Source organism: Leptonychotes weddellii, chromosome X, assembly GCF_054177405.1.
Source record: "Leptonychotes weddellii isolate Sample4059 chromosome X, ASM5417740v2, whole genome shotgun sequence".
NCBI lineage: Eukaryota > Metazoa > Chordata > Mammalia > Carnivora > Phocidae > Leptonychotes > Leptonychotes weddellii.
Window position 1 is genome coordinate 4,079,891 of NC_138385.1, and position 14,032 is coordinate 4,093,922.

General features: G+C 52.5%; 1 protein-coding gene across 5 annotated transcripts in view; it reads left to right on the top strand.

Annotated features, from left to right (window-relative positions):
• TMEM185A (transmembrane protein 185A) overlaps nt 1–13,724 on the top strand; it is a 34,400-nt gene extending 20,676 nt beyond the window's left edge. For 4 of the 5 annotated variants that reach the window (XM_081808136.1, XM_081808135.1, XM_081808139.1 and 1 more), the window contains 5 exons: nt 1,533–1,740; nt 7,031–7,114; nt 10,188–10,364; nt 10,867–10,990; nt 12,122–13,724. In XM_081808136.1, the coding sequence (XP_081664262.1) occupies nt 1,533–1,740; nt 7,031–7,114; nt 10,188–10,364; nt 10,867–10,990; nt 12,122–12,366 (838 nt within the window). In that variant the 3' untranslated portion in view covers nt 12,367–13,724. The remainder of the gene's footprint in view (nt 1–1,532; nt 1,741–7,030; nt 7,115–10,187; nt 10,365–10,866; nt 10,991–12,121) is intronic. The other variant, XM_081808137.1, reaches the window with a different exon arrangement.
• Nucleotides 13,725–14,032: the final 308 nt, after the last annotated feature.

Here is a 14,032-nt window from a genome sequence, read left to right on the forward strand (position 1 = left end):
CTTTACCTTCAACCCCTCTGTGCCTTTCTTCTCGGTTGCCGCAGCTTTTTCAGGTTCCTGGAGTTGGCTCAGCTCCGGTGTGCAGCCTAGTGCTGCTGGGGCCCAAAGAGTCTCTTCTCCCTCTCAGAGGCTGGCACTTCAGAAAGGGAAAAGGGACACTTGAGGGGCTATTCTCAACCCTCAGCAGGAAGACGGGGAGGGAAGGAGTGCCACGTGGGCAGCTGCTCACATGCGAGAAGGGCAGGTGTTTCGGTCTTGATTAGCTTGTGTCACACACATCGCTACAGGCATAGCTGAGAACCTTAGAGCAGTCCTGCAGAGAGCCTTGGCAGATGGGGGACGTTTGTGTGTAGCTGTTTGCAAGTCCTTAGACTTCCTTTTTTCTTTTTTAAGATTACCTGTTCAGCTGGCAAATCTTTTCTTTTTTATGAGATATTTTCAGATATCTAACATTTATGACTCAAAGAATGAAAAGGTAAATAACTAAACATGTTAGGTTCCACTCATTGATATTGAGAAGCTATTTGAGCTTTGCCCGGTTGGTTTAATTTAAGATTTTTAGAGCGAGAAAAGGAACTGTGTGTGTGTGGTTGATGTAGTGAGTGTGCAGGCAAGGTCATCCGGTGTTCACATTCTCTGGTGGAGTGTTGGTGGGTCCTATACAGGTGACCACTGGCTTCATGTTCTCTGTGTCCTAACCTCAGGTGTATTTATCACCAAGAAGATACATCATAAATGTTTATCTGTATTTTGAATGAAACACTGTGGGCCTTCCAAATGCATTTTTTAAGCATTGCCCTGTTTAGCAGCCTAATTATTTTTCAGTTGTTAATCTGATGAGTTCCTGCATGGTACTTAAACAGCTAAGTAACCTGATTTTGTTTAAAAACAGTTTTAACTGCTCTTCCTTCTCTTTCATCTGCAGGTGTTAATTCATCCTCATGGAATAGAAAGGAAAATAAAAAGACGTTCATAATTTTACCGGCATTTTTAAAATAGCACCTAACAATAGTTATTATATTTTCTTGAAATATAACCCACACTTATTCATAAAGCTAGTTGTTTTTATAGTATTGCATGAAATGTGATTTACATGGTTTTTAATTTGTTGAGAGATGAGGATCATGAAATTTAAGGGATATTTGTCCGTTTTTAGTAGTAGAAGCAATCAGCTTGAATAATCTTGGAAGTAGTTTAATTTAAAGTTATGAACACAAGCATTTATGTTTACTGTCAGAGGAGTAATAACTCTGGCTGTCACTTCTGAGAATGTCGTTATCCAGTTAAAACTTTGTCTGGTTTGATTGTAATGTTCATTTATTGTCATGTAGTAGTTCTTTGACGTTTGAAAGATTGCCCATTAAAGATTAAGTGTAAGTTCCCTTTTTACCTAACTTCCTTTGCTTTTTGTCAGATTTATAAATATCGTTCATAGTATCAACATAAGTTGGTATTTGACCTGGACTGCCTGCCTGTTTTGGAGATTCTGAATTGAGTATTTTTCTTCTTCTTCTTCTGATGTCTCTTTTTAGAGCAGAAGGAGAAACGTGTGTGGAGTTTAAAGCCATGTTAATTGCAGTGGGCATCCACTTGCTCCTGTTGATGTTTGAAGTTCTGGTCTGTGACAGGATTGAAAGAGGAAGCCATTTCTGGCTTCTGGTCTTCATGCCGCTGTTCTTTGTCTCCCCGGTGTCCGTTGCAGCTTGTGTTTGGGGCTTTCGACATGACAGGTCACTAGAGGTGAGATTTCATATATTCAAGAATGTTTTAAAAAGTAAAATGTTTTGGTCTGTTATTGTAATGTACATTTCTTGCCCTTTGTTAGGAAGAGATTAGTCTGTAACTCTAGATTATGGTATGTAAGGAAACAAAAGCTGATGGAAATAATCATGGTTCTCTTTCTTGACTTAGAACGCAGGCTCCGTCCAGCTCCATGGCTTTCCCTAGTCCCCAGTGTTGGTCAGGCTTCTCCTGAGAAACAGAGCCAATAGGAGAGGTGGGGAAAGGGGGGAGGGAGGAAGGAAGGGAGGGAGGGGGAGAGAGAGTGCAATTGATTAATTTTAAGGATCTGGCTCATGGACTGGTGGGGCTGACAAGTCTGAAATTCATAGGGCGGACCGGTAGGCTGAAGATGCAGCCCGAGTTGATGCTGGTGTCTTGAAACAGAATTTCGTCCTCTCCAGGAAACCTCAGGCTTTCTAACTCATTCGATGCAACCACCCACAGTCTCAAGGATGGTCTTTACTGAAAGGCAGTCCTTTCACAGCAATACCTAGACTCGTGCTCGCTTCAGTAAGCGGTCCTGTGTAGCCCGGGCACATGGACACCTCAGAGCGAGCGCCACGCCACCGCAGACCCCGTGATCTAGCGTTTCATCTGCTCCCCAGTTCGCTTCGAGCCCTTTGTGCCTCGACATAGGGGAGACACAGCTGAATCAAAAAGCGGCGTGAGCAGTCCTAGTACCAGTACGGAAGGTGACAGCAGGTCACATTTCTTGAGCACTTACCGTGCGCCGGGCCCCGGGCTGGTTTCTTCCCAGGCGGTAGTGTCCTGGTGAAGTAGATGCAGCGGCCACCCCTGTTTTACGAGAGGGGAAGGGATTTGTTCCTGGCCATTCGTTAAGGGGCAGGGCCGGGGCCAGGATCACATGTCAGTCAGCCCGACCCCAGAGCCTGCACACCGAACCGCACGGAAGCTGAGGGCCCAAAGCCCTACACGGACGGGGCGAGGGGAGAACTGGATGCTAGGGAGGCTTGGTTTTGAGCTGGGTGAGTAACAAGCGCAGGAAGGAGAGTGGCAGTGGGGCTGGAAGGCTCCCATAGAGAGGGCTGGTGAGGGAGCAAGGCTCTGTGGGAACCCAGTGGAACAGGACCCTGAGCCCTGAGCACCAGGACGCTTGGTCTCCACCGGGGAGAGGGCAAGGGCACAGGGGAGCGTGGCCAGTCCCGCAGCAGCGACCATGGAGGGAGGGCCATCTGAGGGCCCACTTCCCCCCCGCCTTCCTCAACCCGGCCACTTGTCTGCAAGGCCCCTCTGGCTGCTTTCCAGGGGGACGAACACTTCTTGAGGGAGCACAATTCGGAAAAAGATGTCTGAAAGATGCCTTGGGTGACAGTCCTGAGAGCAAGGTTGGGAAGCACAGAGACCCTCCTCGCCCCCGGGCAACCTGGTACCTGTCAGGCCTCTGCATGGTGCTCCTCCCCGCTGCAGGCAGACCCTCACCCCTTCCGGTTCCTCCGGGCATTTGCTCCTATGTCCATCCACGCTCTGTCTGGTAACACTGGGCTCTCGCATCTGAAAGAGAAAGCAAAACGACAGCAGCAAAAGCTTCTCAGTCCTCTGTCTGGCTCTTGTGCCTTTCTCTTCGTTCACAGAAAGGCTCCCTCCAGCAGAGCCCTTCTGACCTCTGGCTCCCCGCTCAGCTCCCCCACTCCCAGGACACTGGCCAGATCCAGTGGGCCCTTCCAGTCCTTTTTTTCTGACCACCAGGCCCGCTGTGGCTCCTGACACTCCTGGGCCTTTGGCTAGACTGGCCCCCTCTGCTTTGGCTCCTTTGTTGCTGCTGAGGATTCTAGGCTTGGGCATTTTCTGTCCTCACTGTGCGTACTTGTGAGCCACACTGCGGATGGTCTTGCTTCCTTCCTGTCTCCACTGCCACTTCCATGCTGTCGCCTCCTGAATTTACGTGGTCGGACTCAGGTTTTGATGCCAGCTCCGGACTCCTTTTTCAGTGTCGCCTGACTCCGTGTCTCTGTGCTGGTCAAGGCACCATTTCCACCCGCTGCTTTGCGTGGTTTTGCTACTACCTGCACAGGCGGAGCCAAACCAGGCTTCAGAAACCATTTGCAGGGGCGCCTGGGTGGCTCAGTTGGTTAAGCGACTGCCTTCGGCTCAGGTCATGATCCTGGAGTCCCGGGATCGAGTCCCGCATCGGGCTCCCTGCTCGGCGGGGAGCCTGCTTCTCCCTCTGACCCTCCCCCCTCTCATGCTCGCTCTATCTCATTCTCTCTCTCAAATAAATAAATAAAATCTTAAAAAAAAAAAAAAAAAAAACATTTGCAAAGGCTTACATAAACCAGAATCACTGAGGTCACACATTCCAGGTAGTCCCTGTTTGGCTCAACATTTCTCGGTGGGGGAGGGACATGGGCCGGTGGCCTTCTGGATAGGAAATGCTTTGTCGAGCAGGACCGTCTTACGCACTGCGGGACGCCTCTGCCTGACCTCCGCCCACTAAATGCTGGTGGAGGGGCTCTCCTCATAAGTGTGTGAGAGACCCAGGGGCGCCCCTGCACCGTTCCCAGCCTCTTCCTAGGGCAGGGGCCGTGGCGCCCAGGTCGAAAAGCACCGAGAGAGCCATCTAAATGTAGCCGGATAGCGACTAAGGAGGAAGTTTAAGATACATGTAAAAATTTGGAACTTTGTTTCTTAGAAAGTAAAAGTATATACAAGGGCCAGGATTACATTGGGCACGAAACCATATTTTCCTAATGTGGAATTACAAAAACTAAGTCGTTCATGTAGTCACACTGGGTGTTCCTACCTAGGGGAAGAAGCGCCATGTCCGGAGTCGAGCTCCCTCTTGGTGCTTGTGTCCCAGGAGGAAGAGTACTACGTTTGCTAGGGGGTGCCTGGGGATGGGCTTGCACAGAGACATGAAGGAAGAGTGGGGTTTGCCAGGGCGCCCTGTGCAGGTGGGGTAGGGGATGATATTTTCCAGGCAGAGGGACTCACACACACAAAGGCGTAGAGGCAGGAGAAAATCTGTCATGCTGAGTGAACTCTGGTGACTGCAATGTGACTGAAGCACGGTTTTGCAAGATGCAAAGACTTCTAGAGATGGATGTTGGTGACAGTCGCACAACAGTATGAATGTACTTAGTGCCGCTGCTGAGCTATATACAGCTAAAGATGGTTAAGACGGGAAGTTTTCTGTTGTGTGTATTTTACCACAATAAAAAAAAAATTGCCTGGAGCATGAAGTGGAAAGAGAGTGGTGGGAGTTGGGGGAAAGGAAGGCTGCAGAGAGGAACTGGGCCACGTAGGGGCCAGATCCTCAGTCCTCAGGCATGTGCTGAGCTGCTGCAGGCCGCCATAGTGAACTCCCAGGGCACCATGGGATAGTGGACATTTTTGAGGGAAAAGCGATGATACCCACCAGCTGCGGGGATACCTCCAAGTAGTTTACAGTTTTATTATTAGGTCACCCTACATTAGTTTTGATGATATTGGAGAAGAAGCTGGGTTGTTGGCAGTTGCCGCGAGGAGAAGGTCGTGCTGTGCAAAACTCTGTGTGGAGAACAGCTAATGAGGATGGCGGCTGCGGCGCCCGACAGGCACGCACGACCTCACGGGAATTAGTTGTGGTTATTTAGGAGTGAAGTAAAAATCATATTTTTCTTTTGATTTATGGGAGTTATTATTTTTTTTTAGATGGCTACTTAGGACAGAAATACTAAGTTTAGATCTAATTCCTTAACCCAGTGGAACTGTTAAGGATTTCTTTCAGCCCAGAGGCCTCGGAAAGAATTGCTCCCTCACAAAATGCCCTGTGAACGAGAACTCTGGGGAAGCTCTGGGCCAGATCAGACGGCTTCCTGTGATTTTCATTTTGTAGGCAGTGGCAAGCCACGGAAGAGTAGCGAGTGCTGCCACCAGAAGGAAGACGGCCTGGCGGGTATTTGGGAGCAGAGAGCCTTCCAGACTATAGAGGCTGGGAGGCTAGTCAGGGGGCTGTTGGAGGCATGGGGGGTGGTGGCTGGTGAAGAGAGAAAGGCCTGATGAGGCAGTAGTCGTCGGGCTGGTGGAGAGGACAGGGCGTGGTGACGGAGCATGCAGGAGTGGGAAGGGAGGAGATGGTGCTTGCTGGTGGTGTGGCTTGGGTCCTTGGGTCACTGGGCCGCCGCGGTGCCTTACAGCAAGGGAGGGGGGACGGGGTGAAGGTGTGAGGGGCTAATGGACTCAGTCTGGGACTGGCTCTGGCTGAGGCACCTCTGGGAGAGCTGGGTCTGGGCCACAGCAGGAAGGCTGAGTCAGAGACAGAGCCGGGTGGAACAGTCAGCAGGAGGCCACCCAAGCTGGGGCTGGGTAGACAGCAGGGCGAGCGAGGGGAAGCCTGTGTGTTCGTGTCCGTGTCTCTCCAGTGCGGACAGAAGACCAAGTTGAAGGCTCTGGGGGGCATCAGGGTTCAAGGAGAGGAGGAGACTGAAAAGGAGCTGCAAGAGCACCAGGAGGAGGGCGAGACTGTGCCGGGCTCCTGGAAAGAGATGCCACACAGATGCCCCGTAGGATGATCTGACACAGGTGGTCTGATGCCGTAGAGGTTACTGACGACCTTGACGGAGCAGTTGCCAGTGGTCGGGGCTGGAGGCCGGATCGCAGTGCTGGGAGCTCGGAATGGGGAGGCCACGGGCTGGAGCGTTCACGCTGTCTCACTGAGCTGGATGGTAACAAAGTGCTAGGCCTGGGAGCGGATGCTGGCTCCAGGGAGGGAGGGGCTCATTTGGTCTTGGGGCTCTTTTGTGTTTAATGGGAATGAGTTGAACTTGTGTCTGTGCTTCTGGGAGGGATCAGTGGAACAGGAGAGGTTAACGATGCAATAAAGAATCCGTAATTGATGTCTTGATGTGACAAGGTCCTCAAGGAGCCAGAAAGGAAGGGGTGGGGAGCTGAGTCCTGGGTACAAAAAAGAAGTGCAGGTATGTTACGGGTAGGGGCAGGAAGGACGCTTGTGCTGTCTGCCACGGATTGCCTCTACCCAGCGAGCCCGGAAACAAGGCTGTTGTTTGGTAGAGCATAAAGGGCAGGCAGCCGCTAAGCAGAGGGGCCGAGGCAGGAGACCGGCGGGCAGGTTTCTTGCTGTCGCCGCGTTGCTTCGCTCCCCGGTGCAGAAAATCAGGAGGTTCCAGTATAACTTCATCAAACTTTTCCCGTATTATAATTTGCATTGCCTTTTAGTTTGTTAACCAAATAATTGCAGTATTCAATACAACTTTTACTTTGCTTAACTGATTCTTCTCTTCATTTTTAGTTAGAAATACTGTGTTCTGTCAACATCCTGCAGTTTATATTCATTGCCTTAAGACTGGACAAGATCATCCACTGGCCCTGGCTTGTATGTAACTTTTTAAATCCTTAAATAAACTTTTCTTTTTTTAATTATAAAAGTAATTTGTGTTCCTTGTAGAAAACTTGGAAAAGACAGACAGCTTAGGTAATCGAATGATAATGACCCGTAACCCACTGGGAGAGAGCATGGCCAGTGTCCCGGGTTTCCTGTGCCGGATGTTACCGCTTCGTGAAGGCAGCTGAGCCTGTGCGGCGCACACGGTTTTGTGCACTGCGCTCTCATCCTAACGCATCATGAGCATTTTCCCCTGGCAATAAAAGGTGTTTATAAACATAATTTTTAAAGTTTAATTGATGCAGTATTCTTCAAATGCATTTACCAAACATCCCCTTCCGAATATTGAAGTTGATACCAGTGTGATTATAAATCATGATGTAACATATATTTTTGTGCCTAAAAATCTTCCCCTGATTCTTTTCATTATTTTCTTAGGAAGGACTCCAGAGACAGTATTACTGGGCCAGAGGGTGGGAACTTGAGATTTTGGAAGACAGGCTGCACCCCCGACTTGCTTTTCAAAAAAGTTGTGCCACTGGACACTCCTGCTCAGAACCTGTGGCTTCAGGTTCCTGGGTGTTTGGTTGAAATTGTGTAGATGGATAGAAGGGGGTGGGAACGGGGGTGGATATGGGTACGTACACATGTCATTATATATTCATAGCAAGCTACAGATAAGCCAGTAGGACTTGGACTTCCTGCTATGAATGCCTAGAAGGCAGGTGAGAACCGACAGAGAGGAGGCACGTGGCCTCTGGGAGGTGAGGTCGTGCTGGGGTTTTGGGTCCCCACTCCCACTGCTGCTTGATGTGTCCTTTTGCACATAAGACATTTTCTGTTATGAACATGGTTTACCTTAAAAAAAAAAAGTACCAAGTATAGCAAAAAGAGAAAATATTCATTTGGTGGCAGGGAAGAAAATAAGGGAACATAGTCACCTCCATAATGAATAAAGGCAGAACTCATCATCTCTGCCCAAAGTCTTTGATAAAACAGTCATAATACAAAATGTTCGGGTACCTGTCCTCCATCTTTAGGGTGGTATATCTGGAGAAAGGTAATTGGGTTCAGGATTTTCTGTTGTGATATGGAGGAAAGAAATCTAAGTAAGACCAACATTTTAGTATAAGGTGCAATCAGAAAAAAAAAAGATGAATTAGAAATGTTTTTTGTAGGTGAGCGGAGAGGTTTTTCCAGCCCCAGTCAGCAGATGGAACAGTCTGATGGCATGCTTCTCACAGTGATCAGGAGAGACCGAGGGAAGCTGCTATGATCACTATGATCCCGGGTGGGGGGGGGGGAGGGTGGCTAAGTGAGCGCTGCTAAATGAGGAAGGGCCCTGGGAAGAGACCCTCCATAGATTGTACAGCAAAACCTACCATCAGAAACTCCAGGCTACTTGAGAGGATTAAAAATCACACACCAACTCAAGTCATAGTTCTAAAAACAAAATGGAAAACCGAAGAACTATCTGAAGAAAGCATAGGAGAAAATCTTTGGGAACCTGGGGTTAGATCAGGAGTCCCTATAAGTGGCACTAACAACTAACAACAAGGTCCATAAGAGCAGCTCAGAACTGAAATGAAATGAATGAAAAGACAGGCCACAGAGTAAAAGAAAATATTCGCAAAACGTGTGTCCAAACGAGGACTTGGATCCAAAACATCTTAACTTTCAAAACTCAAAAAACAACCTAATTTTAAAATTGACAGAAGACTTGAAAAGACAATTCACAAAGAGGATATACATATGGCAAATAAGCACAAGGACAGGACATCATTACCCAGTAGGGAAGGGCAAATCAAGGTCAGGATGAGGTCCCAGGATACACTCCTCAGAAGGCAGAGCTAAAACACGAACCGGAGCGCAGGGGAGGGTGGGGAGGGACGGGGACACTTGCACATCGCTGGTGGGGATGCCGAGTTGTAGAGGCGCTCTGACAAACAGTTGGGCCGTTTCATGGCAAGTTAAACACGGAGTTGAGATACCATTTAGCAGGGCCAATCCGGGGTACGTCCCCTAGAGGAGTGGCGCTGTAGGGCTGGACAAAAACCCGTGCCTGAGTGTTGGTAGCAGCTTTATTCGGGACAGCCAAATGCGGGAAAGCACCGCAGTTTCCTTCCACGGGTGCTGGACGCGCACGGGCAGTGGCGCATCCACCCTCTGGAACGCCACTTGGCAATAAAAAGAAACAGCCTGTCGTCACCCGCAGCAAGCGGGGGCGGGGAGCCTCACGACTCTGGCTTGAGGGAAGAAGGCAGCCGCAGACAGCGGTGCCGTGGGATGCTCTTGAAACAACCGAAGCGTAGTGAGAGGGAATGGGTCAGTGGGTGCCAGGCGTTGGGGGTGGGGTGAGGGTATGACACCGTGAAGGACCGCACGAGGGAGTCCCGTGGGGTGAAGCAGCTGTCCTGTGTCCTGCCTGGGGATACACAGCTCTGCACATGTGTGTGTGAAAAGTCATAGACCTGTCCACCAAGGGAAAACAGTCAATTTGCTGTTTGATAGCGAGACAGAGGGATGCCAGACGGATCCAAGGGCCAGTGCAGGAGGGAGGGAGATCACACAGGGGAGCCTGGGGAGGCCCGGGGGCTCCTGTGCGCTCCTGTGGGGGTGAAGCAAACTGTGGTGCGGCAGCCGCAGGCGTGGAAGCCGCCTGGGCGAGGTGGCAGGGACCGGGCGGCAGAGCCCTCTCGGCCTCCCGCGCGTGTGAGCGGAGGGCAGCATCGGGCCGGGCCGGCAAACAGCCGTGAACCGGGGGCGGGGGGGCTGTCGGGGTAAGGTGGGGCAGGTGGGCAGGGGGGCGCAGGCCGCCCTGTTGCCCTCGGGGCAGAGCCAGGTGCGGGCCGCGTGACGTCCTGTCTTAGACGGGCAGCTGCCGGGCCCTCCAGCCCGAGCGCGGCCCGTGGCGGAGCGTGGCCCGGAGCGGCGGCGGCCCCAGGCCGTCCTCAGTGCCGCCGAGCTGGGCCGTCCTAACTGCGGCCGCCCGCCGGGGCATGGCTAGGCCCGCCTTCAGGTGCTGGGCACAGACCCTACCGACTTCTTTCTCTCCTTCCTTCAGGTCGTGTGTGTCCCTCTGTGGATTCTCATGTCCTTTCTGTGCCTGGTGGTCCTCTATTACATCGTGTGGTCTGTCCTGTTCCTGCGTTCCATGGATGTGATTGCAGAACAGCGAAGGACACACATAACAATGGCACTGAGCTGGATGACCATCGTCGTGCCTCTCCTTACTTTTGAGGTAAGCTTTCGACAGCAGAACTCTTCAGGCCCTGAATCCCACCCTTCCCTGTGACGGCCCTCCGAAAGCACCGCAGAGGATGGAGGGATGGAGAGGATGATGGTAGAATTAGAGCATCCTTTCTTTGGGGGAAGGGGGCGAGCAGTGAGTCTCCGTAGCCATGATGCACCAGTGTGTGTTGATGTGTCTACATCTAGGAAGAGGGAGTTGGTGCAGAATTAGAGACTGGGCACTGTTGATGCTTTAGAACAAACACCAGCAGGAGCTTCCCATAACAAGCCTGGTGGTGGAAACTTCCCAAGTAGACAGATTTTGCTTCGTCCTAAAGAGGGATATGAGAGTTTACCTTGCGCTTCCCCCCAGAATAGAGGGTTTCTCCAGTCTCCCGTGGAGCTGACCTTCCCCCTTATGAGACCTGACAAGGGAAGGGTGGACTGATCTCAGCCATTGTCCATCCTCAGATGCTTTATCAATAGAACCTCAACTATTTCTCTTTCCTCAGATCCTGTTGGTTCACAAACTGGATGGCCACAACGCATTCTCTTGTATCCCGATATTTGTCCCTCTTTGGCTTTCCTTGATCACTCTGATGGCAACCACATTTGGACAGAAGGGAGGAAACCACTGTACGTATTCAGCACTTCAGAAGCCCTTGACCTGTGTGTGTGTGTGTGTGTGTGTGTGTGTGTGTGCGCGTGAGTGTGTGTGGCCCCACTCTGTGAAAGGATGAGCCTGAGGGTCCCAGTTAAGGAGGTTGCCCGAGGAAGACCTGGGGCCTTCCAAGGGAAGGGTGCGCTGTCAACCTTGCTCTCCGTGCCCTGTACCATGACCCCCCTAATGGCGCACTCTGCCATCTGAGGTAGGGCTGAGCGTGCTAGGTAGCCTCTCGGCCCTGCTTCCCAGAGGCTCCCAACGATTAGATCAAAATCCATGTCACCCACCAAACCCTGGGAGTGCTCTTAGGTTCTGTGTCCTCCTGGGTCTCCCCAGCGACATTGCTGACATCACTGTGGCTTGTCAGTGGTGACCTGCTTGCCCTCTCTCCTCCCCACCTGCATGATGGCACATTTCAGTTTTGAAGTGATCTTTGACAGCAGTCCTTCCTTACTAGACTGTAAGCCTCTCTGCAGGTAGCGCCGGGGCGTGCCATTCTGGAAGCCAGGAGGCGGGGCGGTGGGGGGTGGGGGTGTGCCCTGGGAGAGCCAGCACTGAGCTGACGGTCCCGGGGTACAGACAGCAAGAGCACGCCTCAGAGAAGCAGCGTTGAGGGGGCCCCGGGAGCTCAGGCTGCCTGCCGGCGTGGACCAGCGTGGCTGCCAGAGGCTGCCCGAAGTCCCTTTTTTGCTTGACATGCTTGACATTCTTTGGCCTGTGTCAGCACATCCCAGCTGGGGAAGACGAGGGGACGGTGACGTAGCCTCGACGGCGCAGGTACCCGTCGGAGACGTGCCAGAGCAGTCCTAGCCGCTGGAGGCCCGTCAGAGGGACACCTCCACCCCAGCCACTGCCTGATCTCTAGCGAGGTCGCAGCGTGCCCTGTGGTCGCTGCCGGTCTGGGAAGCCCACTCGCAGAGCCAGGGAGCCACAGGCCTTTCTTCTTGCCCTTGGTGGGTATCCAGGCCTCGCTCGATCTTCATTTCTAAGGCATCAGGGTGAAGCATTACATTGTACGAATAAAACTTCATGACCGGGAAAGTAAAGTGACAAGGAGATTCAGTGGAGGCCAGTGTTTGAAAAAGTACATCCTTCTTTTTCAGGGTGGTTTGGGATTCGCAAGGATTTCTGTCAGTTTCTGCTTGAAATCTTCCCGTTTTTGAGAGAATATGGAAACATTTCCTACGACCTCCATCATGAAGATAATGAGGAAACGGAAGAAACCCCAGTTCCAGAACCTCCTAAAATTGCTCCAGTGTTTCGGAAGAAGACCAGGGTGGTTATCACCCAGAGCCCTGGTAAATACGTCCTCCCGCCTCCCAAATTAAATATTGAAATGCCAGATTAGACACCACTCCCTGGAACGGAACGCAAGCGGACCAGGACGCACGCTGTCTTCTAGCCTCCTCTGCCTCTTTGTTTACCCCACCCGGAACTGGAGCTGGAGCTGGGGCTCCGGCAACTTGCATCTCATGCCTTGTTTGCACTCAATGCCTACCAGTGACTCACCGTGACGGACGCACACGTGGCAGGGGACGGGCACGCGCAGTGTGGGCTGGGGGGTGGGTGTCAGCGGCCGTGGGCATGATGGAGGGAGCGTGCGCGACGAGGAGAGGGCGATCCCCTCCTCCAGGCGGCTGCCTCGGGAGCTGGCTGGGCTCTGGTAGGGATGGCTGATTAGGCCAGAGAAGGAACTGGTTTTCAAAGTGCTACGATTCCCATCGGAAGTGTTCTTCGGAAACGTTATCTGAAGCCAGGCTGGCCCCGCCATGCAGCTTCGAGTCCGCCGTCGGGGCGTAGTCAGGAGGAGGTGTAGCTACAGCCCAGCGCCGCGTCCGCGCCGTGCTGGCAGGGCTGACGGCGGGTGTTCCGGCCCCCCGGTGAGCCCCTTCCAACGGAGGGACTCCGTGCCTGTATAGTATTTATACGAATCTTTTAGCCTTGTAATATACCATGTCCAGTCCTAGTTCTGTACAGTATACTCTGTTAAAGTATTTTTTTACGAGCCTGTATCGGAGACGGACGTGTTCTGTTGCAGAAGTAGATGCTGCTGGCACACCTGTCGTGCCCGGGGGGTGTCACGCCTTCATGGGACATCATCATTTCCCCCTTGGAATCCTCCACGCACACCATGGCTGCCACGGCCAGAAAGCCACAGAAAGCAAGGAACGCGCGGGGCTCCCCTGCGCCGTGGGAATATCGGCTGTCAGACAACCGCCGGGCGTGACCTGAAGCCGGAAATACTGGACAAAGTGGCTGAGACTAGAAACAGCCACCGTAAGGGTGGCTTTGTTAAGGTCTGAGGCGGCGTGTCTGTCCGCAACCGAAATCGTGCCGGCTGGGCCCGGGGCCTTGAACTAGCAGTGCCGGGGCTCCAGGAGCTGCGGCTGGAGCCACGAGGCAGAGCGGAAGCAAGCGGATGCTCCGGGCTAAGGGCCGTTCGTTCCAGGAGGGACAAGGAGCACTGACGCTGTCACCCCGGACAAGGGGGGCACGGTTTCACGTGGGCAGCTGCTGCCATGTCCAAACCGGGCTCAACTGGTGTCCAGCACACACGAGACCCCCTGGCACGGGCTCGAGCCTGCGGTCTGGGGGAGAGGGGAACACCGGGATGGCAAAGCCTTTCCTGCTTGGTCTGTAACAGATGTAGCGCAATCCACTACTTTTGCTCCCTGCAGCTGTTCAATAAACTGGTTCCTCCTTTTCCATGGTACTGTGTGCATCTTACTTTACATGTCGGCCGGGCCACTGGAATGCTCTCAGCCAGCATGAAAACGCCCTCCACGGGCCACCGGCGGCCGAGGCGCCCGGGGGTGGGTGAACATCTCTAATGAGTCTTCGGGCACAGCCTGAATGTACAGAGTGTGGAGGGAAAGACGGACACCCTGGAGACTCGACCAGCGGCTGGGGAACACCCTGCCAACACCGCGACAGCTTAGGAGCCTTCCGAGAGGATTCTCGAGGCCCAAGCCAGTCTAAACCCGCAATGGGCATTTTAGCGGTCCCGGGGCATC